Source organism: Mustela putorius, unplaced genomic scaffold, assembly GCF_011764305.1.
Source record: "Mustela putorius furo isolate JIRA1106 unplaced genomic scaffold, ASM1176430v1.1 tig00000151_pilon_pilon_pilon, whole genome shotgun sequence".
Lineage (NCBI taxonomy): Eukaryota > Metazoa > Chordata > Mammalia > Carnivora > Mustelidae > Mustela > Mustela putorius.
In genome coordinates, this window is record NW_025421296.1 from 1,948,640 (window position 1) to 1,970,533 (window position 21,894).

General features: G+C 40.8%; 1 protein-coding gene and 1 long non-coding RNA gene across 5 annotated transcripts in view; one reads left to right on the forward strand and one right to left on the reverse strand.

The window, feature by feature from the left end:
- Positions 1–877: 877 nt before the first annotated feature.
- Positions 878–13,529, forward strand: LOC106003790. Its single transcript, XR_001176486.2, has 3 exons — positions 878–1,071; positions 1,842–1,989; positions 12,220–13,529. It is a non-coding gene; the product is annotated as an uncharacterized LOC106003790 (long non-coding RNA).
- ADHFE1 (alcohol dehydrogenase iron containing 1) overlaps positions 1,646–21,894 on the reverse strand; it is a 40,240-nt gene continuing 19,991 nt past the window's right edge. The window contains exons 11-14 of one of the 4 annotated variants that reach the window (XM_004772973.3): positions 18,563–18,641; positions 18,281–18,377; positions 15,322–15,479; positions 1,646–2,145 (exon numbers count right to left, since the gene is read on the reverse strand). In XM_004772973.3, the coding sequence (XP_004773030.1) occupies positions 2,035–2,145; positions 15,322–15,479; positions 18,281–18,377; positions 18,563–18,641 (445 nt within the window). In that variant the 3' untranslated portion in view covers positions 1,646–2,034. Of the gene's footprint in view, positions 2,146–3,084; positions 8,495–15,321; positions 15,480–18,280; positions 18,378–18,562; positions 18,642–21,894 lie in introns of those variants that run through there. The other 3 variants (XM_013046095.2, XM_004772975.3, XM_004772974.3) reach the window with 3 other exon arrangements.

The following is a 21,894-nucleotide window of genomic DNA, read 5'->3' on the forward strand; positions in this document are numbered from 1 at the left end:
AGGCCAGGGGTCCAAGATCAGGTGTCAGCAGGTTTGGTTTCTCCAGAGGCCTCTCTCCTTGGCCCACCTTCTCACTGTGTCCTCACATGGTCTTTCTTTTGTGTGTATGCATCTCTGTGTTTCTTTTGTGTTCAAATTTCCTTTTCTTAGAAGGACACCAGTCAGATTGGATTAAGGTCCACAGATATGACCCCCTTTAACCTTATACCTTTTTATAGACCCTACCTTCAAATACAGTCCCATGTGGAGGGAGTTAGGGCTTTAACATATGAATTTGGGGGAAACAATTCAGTACATCATACTGGGTAACTGAGGCTACCCAAGAAAGGTGGGGGAATCCAGGCTAACAAAGATAATACCCTGCTATTGGCCAGACAGGAGAATAGGGTGGAATCAATGAAAGTTTGGGAGGTGCTCCATCTCTCTCTCTCCACAAAGTTAGGGAATATCTTTTTCTACTCAATTTTAAATCAAACGTTTTAAATCTATATATTTTGGTGGTTCAGTAACATGACGGTACCAGTCCTCCCTGCCTGTGCTCATTTTTGGTGAGATCATCTAAAACCCTTTATCAAGGCCGTGAAAATTAACGAAAGAATATCTCATTTAGAATGGAGTTGGAGGCCAGCAGGGGGCGCTCTTGGGCCCTACCACTGTTGTCAATTGCAGACCCAATAGGAAGAGCCGCACCTTGGGATAAACATTTCTAGCCCAGCTGAAGGAGGAGAGGCTTTCCTCCTGCCTCGGCAACGGCCCAGCCAATGAGAAAGAGACACAATGCAGCCAATGAGAAGCCGCTATCCTTTAAACTCCCAGTTTAGGCCAATGGGCTTTTTGTTTATATCAGCCCTTCCAACTGCCCTCCTCTCTCCTTTGATCCGGGTGTTCTCCTATGGTTTCGCCGTAGCGTGCTTACTCTGGATCGCAGTTCGCTGCTGTTTCAAAATAAGACCACGTTTTGCTAGTAAAATAACAGGCAGTTTTATTTTCTAAGGTTAACAAGGGTATGTGGTAGATAACTAATGCCGGATGTCAAGGACAAGAGCCAGAACAGGGAGCCCTGTGGTGCCTGTGAGTGAGCAGCACGACCACTGCGTTGCCTTTTTCTAATTACATATAAGTAGCTGTCCTTTTTGTTCACCGTGGCACTTTTGCTCTTGAAGCACAGTTAGTTTGATTTATATCCAAGGACCTACTTTACCAATAATTACAAGCACTTCTCAGTTTGTATTCAATCTTTCTACATCCCTTTTCACGTTAAATTGGAAACTTTCCACAACATACCTTTAAAAATAGAAATATAACAAGGAGGATTTTCATTTTCTTTTTTTATTTTAGGTGGGCTCCCGGTATGGGGCTTGAACTCAAGGCCCAGCGATCAGGACTTGAGCTGAGATCCAGAGTTGGACACTTAACTGACTGAGCTACTCAGGCACCCCTAGTCTGTCTTGTCTTTCTCTCCCTTCCTCTCTCTCTTTCTCTTTCTAAGATTTTATTTATTTATTTTTCAGAGAGGGCAAGAGAGCACAAGCAGGGGCAGAGGGAGAGGGAGAAGCAGGTTCCCCACTGAGCGGGGGCCCCTGGGATCATGACCTGAGCCAAAGGCAAACGCTTAATAGACTGAGCTACCCAGGCACCCAGATACTTTCTTATTTAAACAAATTAGAGTGGTTTTATCAGTCTGGAAACCTCATAGCTGGGAGTCTTATATTCTTTCTACCAATTATACTGAAATGAAACTTGGTGTACAGTTACTTCATGTACTTTTTAATAGTCTCCTGGAGGTTGAAGCAATTACTATCAAGGCTAGAGTCGTAAGCAAGCATCTTCTTTCTGTTCAGGTTTTGATGGGCACATCCATGAAAGGTCTTAGCCTGAAAATAAGGTGGATATGCGAAGCAGGAGCTTGCAGGGCAAGCCAGTCATGGTGGGGAAGAGGCAGGACAGCGCTCAGGCCGTGGTCTCCCAGTCTGGTGGAGGAGTCCTGCGGTAAGTTTCTGGTGTTGTCCTGACCCTCCTCAGGGGCTCATTGCCTTACCACATGCGATGTAGAACTAATTCCAGCTGAAATCTGAGCCAGGTAAGTTTGAAATGTGAGAAAATTGCCATCCACTCAAGGTGTGGTTCCTTGATCAGCAGCATCACCTGTGAACCAGTTAGAAATGCAGATTCTCACTTCCCACCTGGATTTAATGAATCAGAAACCCTGGGGACCAGGCCCAGCAACCTGTATTTTACTAAGCTCTCCAGAAGCTTCTGATGCACGTTGAAGGATGAGACTACTGCTCTGTTTCTACCACCATCTATGCCAAGAAGCCACCAGACAGGCCCAGGTGCTGTTTAACTTTCCTAAACCAAATTGACTTAACAGCTGCCTCCTGGGTTCCAACCCAGGTTGACAGGATTTGAATTTCTCCAGGGTAGGAGGAAAGGACTGACCTATATCTTTAACTAGCATCCCAGGTACTTCTTGTTCTGAGGGAAGTTTGGAAGCCCTTAGTGTACAGCTGATGTCACTGTAGTCATCTGCTAGTCAGCTGCTGGGGTGAAAGTCTTCCTGTGGATCTAGCATTCAGGAAAGGGAAGAGAAGTAACATTTACTGAGCAAGGCCAGCCACTGTTGTAGACATTTCCCATGCATTACCTCCTATTGATGTTTATAACAACCTTATGAGGTTGTTTGTGCTCAGAAAATCTAAGTTTTTACCCTAGGTTACTCAGTAAGAAGCAGGGCTGGGATTCACCCCCAGTACCCTTCTGTGTGACCTCCAGCATGGCCAGCTCCACTTTTCTCTGACGTGTCAAAGGTTTGCAGGACTTTCTTTTGTTTTTCTTCTCCTTTTCACCTTTTTTTTTTTTTTTTAAGATTTTATTTATTTATTTGAGAGAGACAGTGAGAGAGAGCATGAGCGAGGATAAGGTCAGAGAGCGAAGCAGACTCCCCGTGGAGCTGGGAGCCTGATGCGGGACTCGATCCTGGGACTCCGGGATCATGACCTGAGCCAAAGGCCGTTGTCCAACCAACTGAGCCACCCAGGCGTCCCTCCTTTTTCATCTTTTAATGAAATAAGATCCTCTATTCTGCAAATGCTTATGGGTCCCCTACTGTGTTCAAGGTATTGCGTTGTACACAGGGGTGTACAGTGTTTAAATGCAATTCAAGAAGCTCTCAGACAACAGAAGGCACTTGGAAGGTAGGGAGTTTGGTGGCTGGGAATGCAGGGTCAGGATGACCTTGGGATTGAGTGCTAGTCCTATCCCTTACTAGCTGTGTGAAGTTGGTTTTTGTTTGTTTTGGTTATTTTTTTTTTGTTCTGTTTTAAACTTCATTTCCTCATTTGTGCAAAAAGGACACAGTAATGCCTCTGTCATAGTGGGCAACTCCTTGATTGAGAGACTGCACAGGTTGAGGACCCAGTAAATGACTCTTATTTGAAACTGTTATAATGAAACTGTTACTGTTTTTAGTTTATTATTGTTGCCAGCTGTAGTATATACCCTAGTAAATTGGCCTCCACATTTCCTAAGAGTTGATATTTATATTTATAAAGTGACCCTAGTTGGGTTAAATATTACTAAAAAAACCCTAAATGTCATGTTCCTGTAATCATTTCCTTGCCGCCCCCTCATCACCGCTACCTGCAGAACCCCAATCTTCCTCTTCCCAAATACATGATCTCCTTCCTCCTTTGGGAAAATATTTTGTTAAGGTGCTGAGCTGTGTACTGAGTATATAGGAGTTAAAGGAGATGTAGAAAATGAATGAAAATTAGCCTGTCTTTACTCAGGTGGCCACTCCAGGCTGGTGGTACTCTTTGGACCTCTTTCCGTTTGTATGTTGCCTCACAAACATTCTTTTCTCCGATGTAATGCTTGGTATATGGTTCACGTTGGTCTCCGGTAAATTTTGCCAAAGCCACATGGGACCAATGTGGATAATTGCAAAGATCTGAGAGCTTTTTGATTAAAGGGGCAACTTAGACCCGTGGGAGGGATCTTGGTGGAGATGGTTGTTGGTTATATTCTCCCAGTGCAGCACTTCTTGCACATAGGCCTGGATGGTTCTAGAACAGCCTTATAGAAAAGGATATTTATAATGTCCCTGTGGGTTTTTGTTTGTTTTTGGCCAGGAAAACGGGGGGCAATGAATAACACAAGCCCACGGGTTTAGGGTCGTGTGGAAGGTTCCAGAAGGAAAAAAAGTGATAAAAGTGGTGTTGGTGATCTACAGTTTGAATTAAGTAACACTAAAGTCTCATAATTTTATTTGAAAATTTTAATCTGTGTTCATGTGAACTGTTAAGATACACTGATATAAAAGAAAAAAACCACAGGTGACTCTTGCAGGTCTGCACAAATAGCCTAGCCCTGGTCATCCATGTGAATTCAGTTTCATTTCTTACTGGCTTATACTATGTATTTTGAAGAGAGGATTAAAGGAGAGGGGACACAAAGATAAGACAATAGTGGAGTATAAGCAAGTTGGTAGTATGAATCAAAAGTCATAAAAATGTCCATACTTTTAATATAAAAATTCAATTTGGGGTTAACTTAAGTTAATTTAGAATATGATTTTTTTAAAAAGCCATATACACATTATTCATTGCTATGTCACTAGTAGGGGTCAAAATTTGGAAGCAGTCGATGCCCTATAACAAGGATGTGTTTAAATTTCTATTCAAGAAAACATTGTGTACCTTTAAAAAGAATAATTATGAAGATTATGTAGCAACGTAGAAAGTACTTAAAATGTCATGCCTTAAGGCAAATGAGCTGGAAATTACACCACCCAAATGAAAAAGATGGAAAGGAAGTATATCAAATGATAGCAGCTGTGTTTGGGGAATGGCATGATGGTAGTTATTTTCTCTTTTTCGCTCATGATTATTTTAATCAGTCTTCCAATTTTATAAATTGGAAAACCAATTAAAAATACCCAAATTAAAAAGCCAGTACTTAAAGCCAGAAAGAATGAAGTAGGGTTACTTTAAAGTTGGCCGTTCTGCACGGAGCTTCATGAGGGATTTCACATGGGACAAAAATCACGAACAGTTACTGCAACTTGCAGGGGGTATGCATTTATTCTAAGAGTTGTGGGGTAGTTGGAAAGACAGTGGAATAATAGCAACAGAAACTAGACCCTCCCACCCCCAGCTGCTGGTAATTGAACGTAGGGCTTCAAGAAGCAATTTCTGCCCATTCAAACTGCAGCTCATCCCTGGAGACTACCCTGGGCAGACCAGGGTTTGTCTGGTTTGTCACCATTGTGATGGTGATGGCGGGGATGTGGGCCAGCCTCCGCTACAGCTCCCTGAGGGTCAGGCGTTTTGATGGAGGGCCTGGGCAGCTGTCTCGGCTTGGGGTTGCTGGTCATCAGAGACAGGGCAGTATGTGCAGTGTTGACCCAGAGGTGAACAGTCCCCTTTCTCAGACCCACTCCCTGGAGGCAACAGTCCCTCATTAGTGTACAGTTTCTAATCCAAACAACCATTAATCTTTCTCAGGGTTAAAAGGCCAGGAAAGCAAGTTTTGCTTTCTATTTTGATACTGTACTTGTCTGTATTTTACAAAAGTAGACTGACTTCACTGACCACTGGAAAACACCCCACAGCTGTGTCCACAGCTATGCAGAAATGCCAAGCCCAGCACAGCCGTCCTGGTGCGCGGAGAAGTGAGAGGACTACAAAACGAATAGGCTGTTTATTGTGGCACTTGACAAAAATCATAAACTTGATGTGCTTGAAACAAATCAGTATTCTATATCATAAAACAAGTTAGGGATACACATGTATTTTAAGTGAAAATTCCACCAAATGTATTTTTGTGAAAGTGATATTATACACTTTTGAATATTATTCTAATTTTTCTTGCCGTAGCAAATAAATTAATCCATACAAATGGAGCTATAACTCCTAAGTACTTTTTCATCTTTTAACGGTAATAAGAACTAGGATTTGACTTAGAAAAATATATTTGTTGTCTCAGAAATATCAAAGTGTTTGGTTTAAAGAAATGGGCTGAATTTCTTCTCTCACACTCTTTTAATAGCTGGTTAGTCAAGAAGCACCTCTTTTCCATATTCTGAAATTGTAAGGACCAACATGATGGGTATTAAGATAGAAAACATGAAGTCTTCCTAAATCTGTTTCTTCATGCCTGACCTTTAAATCCTTCCTCTACAGAGTCATCATCGGTATGAATACCAAACACTCCTCCTGGTGAGTCACATTTAGACATCTGGCTACTGGTAGTAAAGGCATCGAACATTTGAGATCGAGAATGCATCTTTGTGTCTCAAATTATTTTACATTTCCCAAACTAAAAATCACACAGTAAGGACTATGGGATACATAAAATCTAGGCATAGCATCTTCAAGCTGGAAGAGGCCTTGGTCTCTTGAGTAAAACTCAAGACAGACCAAGGGACTAGAGTGGAGCCCACAGCCCTTGACCCCTAACCTAATGTCATTCTAGTGATCACCTTGTAGAATGTAAGGGTTCTAGATCTTGACTGGACTTTTTTGGGAGGGTGGGTTGATGGAGAGACGCATACATGTTTTTACTGGGCCAAAGCTGTTTTGAGACCTTAACAACTTTTACTCAAGTTTCCTGAAGGATCTCAGATGACCAGAGAGTTTAGCTGTACTTTCAGTCACACAGCTTCTGCTTTCAAAACCCATGATACTCATGAAACGCTGGAGGGAATTTTAGCTAGTTATGGTCTGCAAGGTATAACTGAAATTCTGTTGGTACTGTCCTATGCTTGCCTTTTGGCCACTTGGTATAAATGATTTGAGTGTTCTGTAGGAATTAAAACTATACCCTAATGATATCATTTCTAAGTCAAAAATACATTCATGCATATAATAAACATAAACCAAATTTTTAACAGTGGCTGTCTTCTGGATGGTACAATATGAACAAATACTTTCTTTTTGTGTTTATATCTGTATTACCAGTTTTTGGTACTGACCATATTTTATGTTTCTAGTTAGAGAAACCTATCAACATTATCTCAGTGTTATTTAAAAGATCTTAAGGAAATAACTTTATACAGATAAAGTGGGCCTGGCCAGGCTGAAGGCAAGTAATGCACTTCTCTTGCATTTTTAAAAGTCCTGATGTTATTATATATACATAACTTATTCGATTAAAACTTTAATTCAGTTTAAAACATGACTAAATCCCAAGTACACCGAGATCCAGATTGCCAAAGCTGGTGCAGGCAAAAAACATCAGTGTGGGAACCTTTATGAGGAGAAGTGAGCTGTAGAAGTTTCTGGAGGCTGGGGATAGCAGGCAGACGACCATCCTTAGATTCTACTTGCAAGGCTGAAGTCTATAAACTGCAACACTGCTTGCTTTTGAATTAATTTATTCTGAGCACCAAACATATCTTTTCAAAGAGGGAATTACCATGTAGGATGTTAGTGTTTTTCTCAAAGGAACAATTTATTTGAGGATCAGTCTTTAATATTTTACCTCTTTGGGTCTGTTTTAATCCTTAAATATTAGTTACTAGTACTTTTATAAATTAAGATGAATCTGACCTAAAACAATGAGGTATAATTTTTCTGTTCTGCTGCCCCTTTATTTCTTTGGCTCTTTTAAAATCAGAAAATGTGCCTGTTGTAACATAGCCAAACAATATAGATGTTGATGAAATAAAAACAGGAAGTACAAAACAAAGTGACTATTTTTTCAATTCTCTGTACCCCAAATTCCATTTCTCCAGTGATAATTTTTAATATTTTGACATGTCTCCTTTTCTGTCTCTCTAGACATATATTTATGTATAATTTAGTGAGTAAAAGTCAGACCATGCAAAGATATAATTGTTCTGCTTTTTTCCAGTTTAGTGGTATATCACAGGCATTTTTCCAATAGATTTATCTCATTCTTACTGATAGCACTATAGCATTCCATTATTTAATGTACTGTGATTTATCTCTATACTATTAGTGACTATTTAGGTTCTTTCATATTTTTTATTAGGAAATGTGCTGCCAGAAACATCCTTGACCTACTTCTTAACATGCTTGTGCTAGTATTTCTAGAGGATAAATTTCTAGACTGGGGTTACTGGGCATAGGACATGTACATTTATGTTTTTGATAGATACTGAGTTTTTGCCCACTTGGTAAATAGAGCAGTGGCAATCTGTGGGGTTTGGGGCAGGAACATGGATCCTTAAAGTCTAGCCCAAGGCCCGACATAGTGATCATTTTCCCACCGTTTTATGGAAGTAGCTTGACTTTGAGCACAGGGAATCTTTTGCAGGATGTTTGTATCACATCCAGACTGGCAACAGGTATGTTTTATGTGGAGTTGAAAAGACCGTTCTGGCTAGCTTGGCTTCTATTGTTAGGACTGTGATGGCCAGTGGTAATTCTTTCAGTGAGAATGAAAATTAATATAGTTTCATTGAAGCTTCAAACAGAGCAGACAGATCCTCTTCTGACTGAGGGCGTGGTGCAAGCTTGGTGACCCTTTCCTGAAATAGGAAGCAAAAAGGATAGCATGGATATCCTTGAAAAGATAGTTTGTTAAAGCTACTAGGTTATTTAAGTTAACTTGGCAGTAAGAAACTTGAGAATGGTCCTATCTTTAAAAATCCTGTTTCTTGTTTGCTTCATGCTGGCTGGTCCCCCAGCTCAGAAGTTTATCAAGTGACTCCACTTTCCCACAAAGCTTTCAAAAGCCATTGCTTTTGCCTTATGTTCAGAAGCCAGTAGCCTTCTACCCAAAGTACAAAACCTAATGAACTTCGGGTACAATGCAATACTGACCAAACTCCACTGGAACTGGACAGCAGCCTTGGCCAGGGGAGGGTCTCTGTGCAGAAACCACTGTCCCAGGCACAGCAGGTGCTGCCAAGGAAATAGAACCGGGTTGTCCTTCACTTTAAAGACAAAGTATTTTGCTTGGACTCAAAGTTTATTCAAAAAGACTTCATTAGGACATCATCTTTCAGGCTGCGGACAATAAGTGACTCCTTTTTAATATGAACTAAGATTTTATTTCTACCTTCCTAAATAAATTCAGGGACTTGCTCAATTTCTCCTGTTAGTGAGTAAAATCAGCAAAGATGGCACACCCTCTTGCAATGTATACCCCCAGCAGGGTCTCCTTAATCCCAGTGGGACAGAAGAATAAAAGATACCATAATGACTAACCTGTGTCCAAATTTCTGGGCCTAAATGAAATTAAGGTATATGCCAGAGTTTGGGTTCCATTCTCTTGGGTCTCTTGGTTTGTTTTCTTAGGATAAGTACTTGTGTGGGAGCAAAGCTGGTAGGTGAGGCAACTCCATGAGGGCAGGGCTGTGCCCACTCTTCGTGCCCAGTGCCTGTTAGAGTGCTTGACAGTTCTTTCTCGAATTAATGAAAATGGTGGGAGGGGGGATATCGGCATCTCAAAATTCACATCAAGACAGAACTGACTCCACCTGCCTCCCATTTTTCTCATCACAGCAGTGACACCCAGTCACTCAGGGAGAAACCTAGGAGTCCTCTTGATTCCTTTTTCCCTTCTCTAATCCACCAGCAAATTTGTCAGATCTACCTCCAAAGTCAATCCCCAATATGACCACTTATCACCTCCTGTTCCACCACACCCAAGTCTCAGTCATCCTGACTCCAGCCTCCAAAAGTCTGTTTCCACGTTTGCTCTACTCTCTCCCCTTTAAGGCAATTTCCATACAGGCCAGAGTGATAACTTCCCTCCAGTATAAATTTGTTCATATCATTACTTGCTTAAATGCTCTCTTGGGGCTTCCCATTGCAATGACAAGACCATGGCCTCCAATGCCACTCTGTTCCTGCCTTGCTGCTCACCTCAGTGCTGATTATTCTCCCAACAGTTCATCTCAGTTAATCCCACCATCCCCTCTCAGTCCCACAAAAATGCTCATCTTCACCCTGTCTCAGGTCCTTTTCCCTTTGCCTGGAGCGCTTCTCCCACATCTCTTCTCCTAGATCTTAACATGGCTGCCTTCACCTCTAGTCAGAAACCTCTGTGACCACCCTTGCCGGAGTTACTGCCACACTGTCCCAGGTGAAATCACTATCCCAATACCCAGGTTTCCCTTCATACCACTAATCATTATCTGAAATGATTTCATTTTTATCTTATTTGTATATTTGATTAGATGCCCATTGTCTGTCTGTCACTAGAATGTAAGCTCCTTGAGGGAATGAAAAGATTTCATTTTCTTCCTTCCTGTATCCCATTCAATGCATGGTATATAGTAGGACCTCAGTAAGTATTTTTAAGGTAAAAGGAAGAATGAAAATAGGATGTATTAAAAAATTAACTCAAAAATTAGGCCTAAATGTAAAGACTTAAATGTAAGAGCTAAAATTAAAACTCTAACTAAAAACTAAAACTCTAAAAACTAAAACTAAAACAGGAAAATTTCATGTTAGATTGGCAATAATTTCTTGGATATGACACCAAAAGCACAGGCAATTTAAAAAAGTAGGTAAATTGGACTACATCAAAATTTAAAACTTTTATGCATCAAACGACACTCTCAAGGGTTGAAAAGACAACTCAATGAGCAAAGTATTAGCAAATTATAGATCTGATAAGGGGTTAATAGCTAGAATATATAAATAATTACTACAACTCAACAGCAGAAATCCCCAAACAAACCAGCTAGAAATTAGGCAAAAGACTTGACTAGATATTTCTTGAATGAAGATATATAGCCAGTAGGCACATAAAAGATGTTCAACATCTTTAGTCATTAGAAAAATGCAATTCAAAACCACAATGAGTTCTCACTTCCCATCATCAGGACAGTTATGCAAAAAATGGAAAATAAGAAATCTTGGTGAAGATGTGGAGAAATTGGAACCCTCATGCATTGTTGATGGGAATGTAAAATGATGCAGCCTCTATGGAAAACAGTTTCGCTGTTCCTCAAAAAGATAAGAGAATTACACTATGATCCTATAATTTTATTTAGGTATATAATCAAATGAACTGAAAGCAGGGACTAAAACATATTTGTACACCAGTGTTCATTGTATCCCTATTTACAATAGCCAGAGGGTGGAAACAACTCAAGTGTCGTTCTGCAGATGAAGGGATAAGCAACAGGTGGCATATCCATGCAATGGAATATTACTCAGCCACAATAAGGAATGAAATTCAGACACATCAAAGATTGACGCTAAGTGAAAACATTATGCAGACACAAAAGGGCAAATGTTTGATTCCTCTTATATGAGGTAACTGCAATAGATACATTCACAGAGACAAAGGATAGAATAGAGTTTATCAGGGGCTGGGAAAGGAGAGTTATTATTTCACCGTTAAGCAATAAAGTAGAGCCTCTATTCGAAATGATTAAAAAGTTATGAAAATGCATAGTAGTGATAGTTGCTCAACACTAGGTGTACTTAGTGGCACTGAACTGTACACTTAAAAATGGTTGGAATAGTAAGTTTTATGTTAAGTATATTTTACCATGATTAAAAAAGTAATTCAGAAGGATGGATGGACAGATGGGAGAAGGATGGCGGGACATGCTGGTGAGTACGGGTAAAGCCAAAGTAAATATTTACTCTGCAGCAGATCTTCAGAGACTCTAAAGAATTTTGAAAATCCAGAGCAAGGCAGAGACTTGTTCATGGTGGCATACATCTGTGTTGGCGGCAGAGTCGAGGACTGAAGTTCAGCATTGGCTATGGCTGACAATTCCTGCCACACTGTTCTGTTTATAACAAGAATCTTCTCTGAGCTCAGAGGCCCTTAACACGATCCTGTTCATCTTTGGTGAAGTTGAGGAGTCTCAGAAGTACTCGAGGCCAAACTGATTTGAGTTTCTCCCTCACATATCTACTACCCCGCGATAGGTTGGATGAGGACATAAAGTTTGTGATCTCTCCCCACTCCTATCCTCTAGGCCATATAAAAGCTAAACTCCCTGAAATTAAGATGTGTTCAGCAATGCGCTATTATTTATAGATGTGTAAGACCGAAGGACAACTGATTAACATGGGCAATGAAATAAATCCTCACTACTGCTTTTAGCACATTCATAAAATAACATTTCGGCTGGCCTGTCAGCCAGGGAGTGGAAGTGCTCATTTTGGTAGACAGCTCTCCTCAGAAATGAAATGTTTTGATTTGAAATGTAAATGTTTTTTTCCAGAGGTTTCAGAAACCCCACTTGGAAGATTAATTTATTCTTGCCTGCTCCCCTTGCAGCCTGGCTATGGCGGTTGGAAGCCTCCGTACACAGGGCTGCTGTTTGCTGCCACCAGTATGGGATGTGGTGTTTGGTCAAGAATACTGGCCTGCTTGTTCCCTCCAGAGAAAACCGATCCCTCCTTGCTGAACATAAAAGAAGCTTTATCAAATGTTGACTATGTAAATAATCTTTCTGGCAATATTCTTCGCAGCAACCAGTCTTTTCCTCTCATGACCTTAAATCCTGTAGATACTAATAAATGAAGATTAGCCTGCTGCGGGTGTAAAACTCTAAAGTTGCCATAGTGTTCCTGTAAAATGTTCACCGCTGCCAAAAACACCAAACAAAAAAAAAAACCCCATAATCATTCTTCATCTGCAAAACAGGCTTATGGTGGAGATCCCTCCGGAAGTCCTGTGAATCCCCTGCCCTCTCCGTATACGGAAACACGGACTCAACTCCATGGACTCCAAAATGGAACTAGTGCTAGTCTATTAAAATTACGTCTCTCCCCATCGCAGACACGTGATGGAAAAGGCAGCATTTGTGTTGGGGCTGCCTCTTGAATACGGCGTGAGGAGATCCTGGCCTCCTCTACAGACAGGACTTGTATGCAAAAGATCCAGTTTACCTTGCATCTTTTGTGAAACTAAGAAATTAGTTTTGTCTAATTAAGGGTTTGCTCTCTGTGATTTCCCCCTGTATGATACATGCCCTGAGGCATTCAATAGGATAACTAATTAGCTCGCTGTGTTAGCGGATGGTCTCAAATGTTAATCTGGATCTGTTGCTTTCTGGAACAGTGTCTGAAAGTAAAAGACTGAGTGCAGTAGAATTTAAACAGCAAACACTTGCCAGCATGTGCCAATGGCTGGAAGATGCGTTGCCACTAGCAATGAAATAGCCAAGAATATCACACAGTTTTAGCCGAAAATCACAGCTACCATCCCTGCAGGTTGACAAACACACACTCCTGAGGCAGCAGAACTTTCCCGAACCCCTCCTGCAGAACGGACACTATCACTGGAACCGTGCTGTCAGAGCCAAAGGCGATGTCAAAACTGTGGCGATCACTTGGTCTCAGGCTTTCATGGCTTTTTGTCATTAGGTGGGCCCCATTAAGTGTAAGGAAACTTCTGAAAAAGTTAACACCATCCAGCTATTATGTTCATCTGCACAGAAGACTTTGGAAGAGAGAGGGCTGCAGGTATGTGTCCATTAGACACATTTCCTAGCCTGGGCTTGGTGCAGTTGAGGATGGGTGAGCAAAACATGTCTCTGTACTCCTGGAATTCACAGCCTCGTAGGTTTGGATAAAATAACTGTGTTGATCATATCTTTTGGCTATTTAGTCTCTTGGACTGTTGCTTAGAACTAAGCATTTGTGAGTTAGCCTAAGTGCTCAGCTACACTTAGAGACGTTTCTTTTTCTCATTTATTTATATTTTATTTTACTTTATTTATTTTTAAAGATTTTATTTATTTATTTGACAGAGAGGGACACCATGTGAGAGGGAACACCAGCAGGGGGAGAGGGAGAGAGAAAAGCAGGCTTCCCGCCAAGCAGGGAGCCCAATGCTGGGCTCGATCCCAGGAGCCTGGGATCATGACCTGAGCTGAAGGCAGACTCTTAACGACTGAGCTGCCCAGGTGCTCCTCATTTATATTTTTAGATGCAGCTGTGGTCTAAGTCAGGGAACTTTTGGAATCCTGGCCCATGGGCCATGTTTGATTTGTACAGTGGGTAATCAGGGAATACAATACAAACATTCATAGTGTTGATTTTTGTTGGAAATTAGAAATTCAACCAATTGGATTTTTTTTTTTTTGGAAATTTCAAACTCAGCGTGGGGACCTGAATTTCTGGGGCGGCGGTGGGGGGGGCGGATCATGCATTGTAGCTGAAAAGGCACTCATGCAATAAGATGGATTGGGAACTTCCCAGTTCACCGAAGTCCCATCACTCCCTGCTGCTTTAAATTACTTTGTTCATTGTTATTACCTACCTACCTCCTAGGACATGTGAGTCTGTTGACCCAGTCTGTACTAGTATCAACTTATGTGAGTGGTGAGGTCTTCAGGATTCTAAGCAGTTGCCAAGTGGAGAAGAAGCTAGTGTGAGGCCTGTGTTTAACTAGAGTGGGATGAGGGAAAAGCACTCACAGTAAGCAGGAGTCTGTGCAGGGTGGATAGTCTAGTTGTTAACTCTGTTTCAGAGTCAGCAATAGATCCGTGTTTGCCTTAACTTTGGGTAGAAGTGCCTTGCCCTCGTATCCTTACAGTGTTTAAGTGATCCATGTCTTTCCCATTTTAGACAGGGGGACTAAATGAGCACTCTGGGCACGGTGAGCATGGTGTGGTCCAAAACCCGAGAGCTTGTGGCTCTGGCTCTATTTTATGGGGAGTTACAGTGAACGGGGTCTTAGCCTATTAGATTCTGATACAGCACAAGGGTATCTGATCAAAATGTGAGAGAGGTGCAATGGGAAGGTAAATTCTCTGCATAAGAAACTTAGAGGGGAATCTCTACATCTATTAGATTCTACCTAATCAAGGTTGGCAGCTCAGTTTAAATTCTTAAGCAACATTTAAATAAGACCTAAAGTGACACAGATAGGTATATATGTGTATAAAATAGACTCTCCCAGATACATTAAAAAGTGATTTTGTAATAATATTGATTTAAAAGCTATGCCTATTTTTCCACAAAATAGTAAGAATTTATAATGTTTATAATATAAAATAATATTAGTGGTCCTTTTGGAACAGCTTAGGTGGTTTTATAGAAGACTTTTAAAAGAGCAGAACTGGTAAAAAGGGAAATTTTGCCATACCTCAAGACAAATGTGATTGCTTTTGCCTTGAGTTTTTAAAAAAGATACTTACAGTTATATCATAAAAGCTCAAAAAAAGCCAGTTTTATGGAAGAATATAAAGGTGGGGGAGCCTGGCCTCTTCCTACAGGGGAAGAGAAGAGCTACTGTCTGGTGTGGAGGGGACCTGAAAGCTGCTGGAGGACCTCTGGGTTTTCCTTTCCCCCAAGACACCCCAAATGGACCATGTTTTCCCAGCAGCTTTGTGCTTTTCGGAAGGGATTGAGGACACGCTACATCTCTTACCTGGGGCAGCGTTCCTTTCACTAATGCAGGGATATCGGCCTTGGAGTAACCAATGGCAGCTAGGCCATCATCAACATCCAGATCGAATAAGAATTTCCGGAGTGTGTCTGCCAAAATAGGCCCAGCATCTGGGATCCTGGCAGTGCGGGTGTCAGCTCCTAGAAGACACAAAGTGCTGACTGTAGAGAGAGAGAGGGTGTCATTCAGTCACAAGATAGCTGAATATATAACCTGCTGCTTCCCTACCACCAAGGACAAGAGCACTGCTGTGCCTCCACATGGAGGCCAGCCCAGCGACCAACCCCACGGAACACAGATGGACCAGGCCAGCCTGCAGAACCCCGAGGTCCTCTGTAGAGAAGTTGGCTGAGGCTGAGCTGGCTTTCACATTTGCAATGGGCTGCTCGCCCCTGGTGTGGTGGGAAGAAAAGGAACTCAGCCAAGCAAAGAAGCACAGAGAGGAGACCGAAAAAGAAGGCTGGTGTTTGGATGAGGAGGAAGGAGCACTTGTAGGAGAAAGCACAGCTTATGTAACTTTCAAGGCCTAGAATTTGCTGACATCTAGAGGTATATGTGTTCAGTGTCTTTTCTCACAGCAACATCTTAGGAGAACACCAACCCCTTGCAAACACCTTATGAGGCAAGGACATAGAGGTAGAAAAGCTCCAACATTGCCCCAAAGGAGGAAAATTACAAAAAGGGATTATGTGTGGCAAGGGAAGGAAGTATTTCCTTTCTATAGCTATAAAACTTCTTATTTTGGGCCGCATTGCCAAAGGGCAGGGCGGGTTCTTCTAAGTAAATATTGCAGAACTAGTCAGACAGAACTAAGAACATAAAGACTCTCAGAAAACAGTATTTACTCTGTAGGTAATAATGATGTTGGTGAAGGGGAAAGGAGGTTGCCAAGGGGTGGAAATCTGGACACAATTAGTAATTGATACATGAAATCTTTAGAGACATCAGTGTGGAAGAGCTAGGGGTGCTGGCCTCAGGCAGGGCAGCAGTGAGAGCCCCCAGACCTGTAGCTCTCCAGCCCTTCAGCTGTTCTGGTCGAACACATTCACTGCCAGGAAGTGAAGCCCTTGACAAACAGATGTGGCGTAAGTCATTATCCCAAACGCATCATGTTGAGTCTAAGCCGCCTTTCTCTGTATTGTTCAAAAAGAGACTAGAATGTATAGTGTATGTCCCTACTGAAGCAACCTATTCAATTAGTTTTAACTTTTTTCTTCTATGATAGCAAGCTGTTTTAGTAATCCAGGAAAAGGTTTAAATAGAACCCGATATGAGACTAGTTGGCAGAGCGGCTGGATGGAAGGTAAACCTTGCCTGACAAGACCAGTCTGTATTACACGGTGGCAGCTGAAATACGGATTAGGTGGAAAGGTGACACACGATACAAGGTTTGTGAGGTTTTTATGTTCCTGGGATTGCTGCCATAAAACACACCATCAAAGCCTCTGGGTTTTCCTGTTAAGTGTTTCGAAAAAAGAGAGGGTAGGAAAGAGAGTAAGTTGGTATAGAGCTGAGAAAACCCCAAATTACGTTGGGAGTTAAAATATTTAATGGCTAAGTATGGGGGCGCCTGGGTGGCTCAGTGGGTTAGGCCTCTGCCTTCGGCTTGGGTCATGATCTCAGGGTCCTGGGATCGGGTTCTGCATCGGGCTCTCTGCTCAGCAGTGAGCCTGCTTCCCCTTCTCTCTGCCTGCCTCTCTGCCTGCTTGTGATCTCTCTCTCTGTGAAATAAAAAATCTAAAAAAAAAAAAAAAAAATTTAATGGCTGAGTATGGAATCACAGTAAACAAATCTTCCTATGCAAGGGAGAAGAGTTGGTGGGTTCTTCTACCCTTAGTTTTGTCTACTGGAGGAATTGCTTTCTCCGTAACATTGTTGGTTGCCTGGAATTTTATTCTCTAAGACTTTCTCATTTCCCATACTCAAGCCTACTATTTGGGCTCCTTCCTACTTGCCACTGCATATTTACCAGGCATCTATCTGAGTGCCCCAAATGGCTAAAAAACACCCCGATCCAAAAGGGAAAGGGACAGAAGATCCTTGGTAAGGTGGGCACCGTATTTCCAGCAGCCCATGCTGGGACATGGAGCCGCTGCTCTGCTTCTCTACCCTGGACTTCTCTCATTATCATTCCCTGCTCAGCCCAGCACCCGGAACTCTACGGAAGCACACCCATCAGTGTGCGACGTGAAGGTGAGGCAGGGCACATGGAAGGAGTCTGGGTCATGCCTATCTTCTTGGAAATAACCTCTCCAACGGCTAGTGCTAGAAAAGCATAATGAAGTTTCTTTTTAGCTTTTCCCTTCCTACTCTGAACATAAGTATGGCAATAGGATGTTTGGAAAATTAATCAAATTCTCAAAGTCTACTTGAAAGAGTTCCCATCTTAGAAAAATACCCCAAATTTTTACTTAACATTGAAGCTAGGCTGCATATAATTTTATTGCTTGTGAGATTCAGAAAGCACTGTGGGTGTCTTGTTATAGATATTATTTATTCTACAGAGCAGCAAAACAAATTCTTCTTTTGGGATCCTTTTATGAAGTTTCTGGTGGTTTAGATTTTCTATAATTGGGAATGTACTGTTACTTCCTGAAACAAGATTCTTTTTATTACCTATTAACTGTAGCAAAAGGCACTTGCAATATTAATATTATGTAAAGAGTTTCATGTTCCTTAGGGATGAAAACAAGATAAATAGCATTACTACAACCTTAACATAAGCAATATTTGGTTCCATTTCATTGTTAATAGACTATTAGAAGCAAAATTAGAGAATTTTAGTGCTAGATAGGACTTTAGGCAGGTCACTCACATTTTATTATTAAACTTTCAGAGAAACTTTATGGGTATTATTGTCCTTTACAGTTTATCTGCAGAAGCAACCTTACAAAATGCTCCACATAATGCAGGTCACAGATTCATGAATGTTGGTTCATACCCAATATCTCTGCCGTTTCCAGGTGCCGTTCAGGAGACATCTGTGCTGTGAAAGTGAATACCGCTGGGGAGGTGAGTACCACAGAAAGGCCATGAGGCTAAAGAGAAACAAAATGTGGTGACCACTGGGGCAAAGTTGGGTCTTCAGCCTGCATATTCTAGATACTGAATTACTTTACCCTATACTCCAAGCAATCAAGAATTGACAAATAGACATAACAAATACATTTATGGCAACTGCAAAGAACATGAAATGTAAATAAAGAATTTGTTATGATTTTACCACCAGTGGGTGATCCACATTATAATCCTTTGCTTTATATGTCTTCACTAAGCCTGAAATTGGGTAAGACATTCCATGGCTAGAAAAGAAAGAAAGTCCTTATGTTGACATATAGCTATCAGAAATTCAAAGTAACAAAACAAACATACTTTTATGGGAGAGCCCTTCACAGTCTATTGACAAAAGAGTTATCTCACAAAGTGATACATTCTCTTTTCTTTGATACAACAATATATTCTTGCATTGGACATTTTGTGTATTCGCTAACAAAACCTCTGAAATGTTCAAATTTAAATGCTTGTAGAATTGTAGGTCAAATGCAGAGATTGCTTCCCAAACACATTGATTAACTTGATGATCTTGAAGAAATTGAGAATGTACTTTGAAGTTTCTTTAATAAGCTTCAGGGCATGCATTTTGTGTTTTGTTCTGCACTGGCTTGGCAGCGTGCCCCTGCACAGCTGACGATGGGTGGGAGTCTTAAGAGCCAAGATGTGCTGTGTTAGACATGCAAGCTTGACCCTCCAGTGATCTGTCCCATCGATAATTGATACATCTTTTCAAATGTTACATACTAATAGAGTTGACTCATAAATGATTATTGTAGTCTGAAAGGCTATCAAGAAAAGGCATCATGGTTTTTATTTGTGGGGTTTGATTTGTTTTGATGAAAAAACACTTTTTATATACTCTTGAATTCTTGGTGAACAAACAGGACTAATTTAGTTTACTAGATGACCCGGAAGATATATCTTGTGAGAAGCTTATGTATTTATAATTAATATGTTATAAATGAAATGCTTTACAATAGTAAAATGGTCCGTAAGTCTTTTTCTGTGGGTTACTGGATGACTTTGGGCTTATTCAGCAAAAGACTTAACATTTCATAGGAAGACCAGGTATTTTGGTGAATGGTATAAGGAATACCAAGAAGGTATCCCTTGCCTATCCCTTTCGTGAGATGGATCAGAAGCTGTTGGTTCTCTGAATTGCTATTTGGGAATATGCTTGACCTTTCTTGGGCTTCACAGTTTGTGGAAAATTATTGCTTAGTGTGCTTTCATGATGTGAAAGGGTTCATGTAGCTTTCAAAAGTAACTTTCTAACGATATCCAACATCTTAGTTTGATTTCTTTTAAGAGTTATGTATGTTCTTTATAAAAATTAGAACGGTCCACAATCCTATTTCTTCAAGATAACCATTATACAATGTTTCTTCTAGTCTTATCATGCAATCTTCAATTTATGATCATATGTGCATACAGTTTCAAACATTGCTTTGGTTACTTAATATTCTTTTTTTTTAAAAAGATTATTTATTTATTTATTTGATAGAGAGAGAGATCACAAGTAGGCAGAGAGGCAGGGGGAAGCAGATTCCCCACTGAGCAGAGAGCCCGATGAGGGGCTCCATCCCAGGACCCTGAGACTGTGACCTAAGCTAAAGGCAGAAGATTAACCCATTGAGCCACCCAGGTGCCCCTACTTAATATTCTTTACAAACATTTTCCCATATAATTTTCTATTATTCTAAAACACTTTTTATTTATTTTTTAAAAGATTTTGTTTATTTGACAGAGAAGGATCACAAGTAGGCAGAGAGGCAGGCAGAGAGAGAGAAGGGGAAGCAGTCTCCCTGCTGAGCAGAGAGCCCCATGTGTTGCTTGATCCCAGGACCCTGAGATCATGACCTGAGGCTTAACTCACTGAGCCACCCAGGTGCCCCTAAAACACTATTTTTAATAGCCATATTTATTCTTTGTGTACTGCACTTCAGTTAACCATTCCCAAACTGTTGGAAATTAGATTGTTTCTAAAAATTTCAATTATACATACCACTTAGGTGACTATCCTTATAAAGAAATTCTTTGATCATATGATGATGATTTCTTTTGTCTACATTCATAGAACTAAAATTAGTGGGCCCAAGGATATAAACATTTTTCAGGCTCTTGGGAGATTTTGCTCCCTTGCTTTTTATTTTATTTTATTATTATTTATTTATTTATTTCTTAAGATTTATTTATTTGAGAGAGAGAGAACTAGCAGGAGGGACAGAGGGAGAAGGGGAGAGAATCCTAAGCAGACTCTGCACTGAGTGTGGAGCCCAACACAGGGCTTGATTCCACGACTCTGAGGTCATGACCAGACTCAAAACCAAGAGTTGGTTTTGTGCCAACCACAAAGCAGGTGAGTGGTGCCACACAGGCATCCCACTCACCTGCTTTTAAGAAAGGTGTTTTCAATCTATGCTCTCAGCAGCCAAGTTTTGGGGTGACTCTACTATATCCTCCACAGCAAAGGCCTATTCTTAATTCTCAGTGATCATAGGTATTCAATGTTAAGGCATCATACGAAAAAGTTCTGATCAAACCAATCAATTCTGGGCTACAGATAATGATTCTGATCCTTTTCTTTTTGTGAGAGATTAGTAGGAGGAAAAAAATCTTGCATTTGAGGTTCTAAAAATCCCCAACACATGGTGAGGATGTGGAGAAATCAAAACCCTTATCCACTGCTTATGGAAATATAAACTGGTAGAGCTGCTGTGGATCACAGTGGTAGTCCTCAAAATTTAGACACAGAGTTACCATATGACCTAACAGTTCCACTCCTAGGCATACACTCAGAAATGAAAACATGATTCAACACAAAAAACTTGTACACACATGTTCATAGCAGCATTATTCATAATGGCCAAAAGGTGGAAACAGCCCAGTGTCCATCTTCTGATGAATGGAAAATAAAATGTGGCATATCCATACATATTCCAACATGTGGAATGTTACTTGGCAACAAAAAGGAGCAACTCAGCGACGCACATATGGATGAACCATGAAAACCTTTTGCTAAGTTAAAGGCACAAATGACCACATATTATATAATTCCATTAATATAAAATATCCAGAGCAGGCAAATCTATAAAGACAGAAAGTGTATTAGTAGTTGCTTAAGACTGGGGGGTGTAGGAGGATTGATGGATAACTGCCAAAGGGCATGGAATTTCTTCTCAGGGCAATAAAATGTTCTAAAATCGATTGTGGTAATGGCTGTACAACTCCATGAATATGCTAAATCCCACTGAATTATACATTTTGAATCAGTAAATTTTATAGTGTGTATCTCAAGGCTGTTAAAAAAAAAAAAATCTATGAGGGCACCTGGTTGGCTCAGTGGAGCACGTGACTCTTGATCTCAGGGTCATGAGTTGGAGGCTCACATTAGGGTTAGAGTATGTTTAAAAAAATATAATAAAACTTAAACAAAAATCTATGACCCAATAAATTACATTTGAATTAAGAAAACATTCCAGGACCCTCAGTTAAATTTCT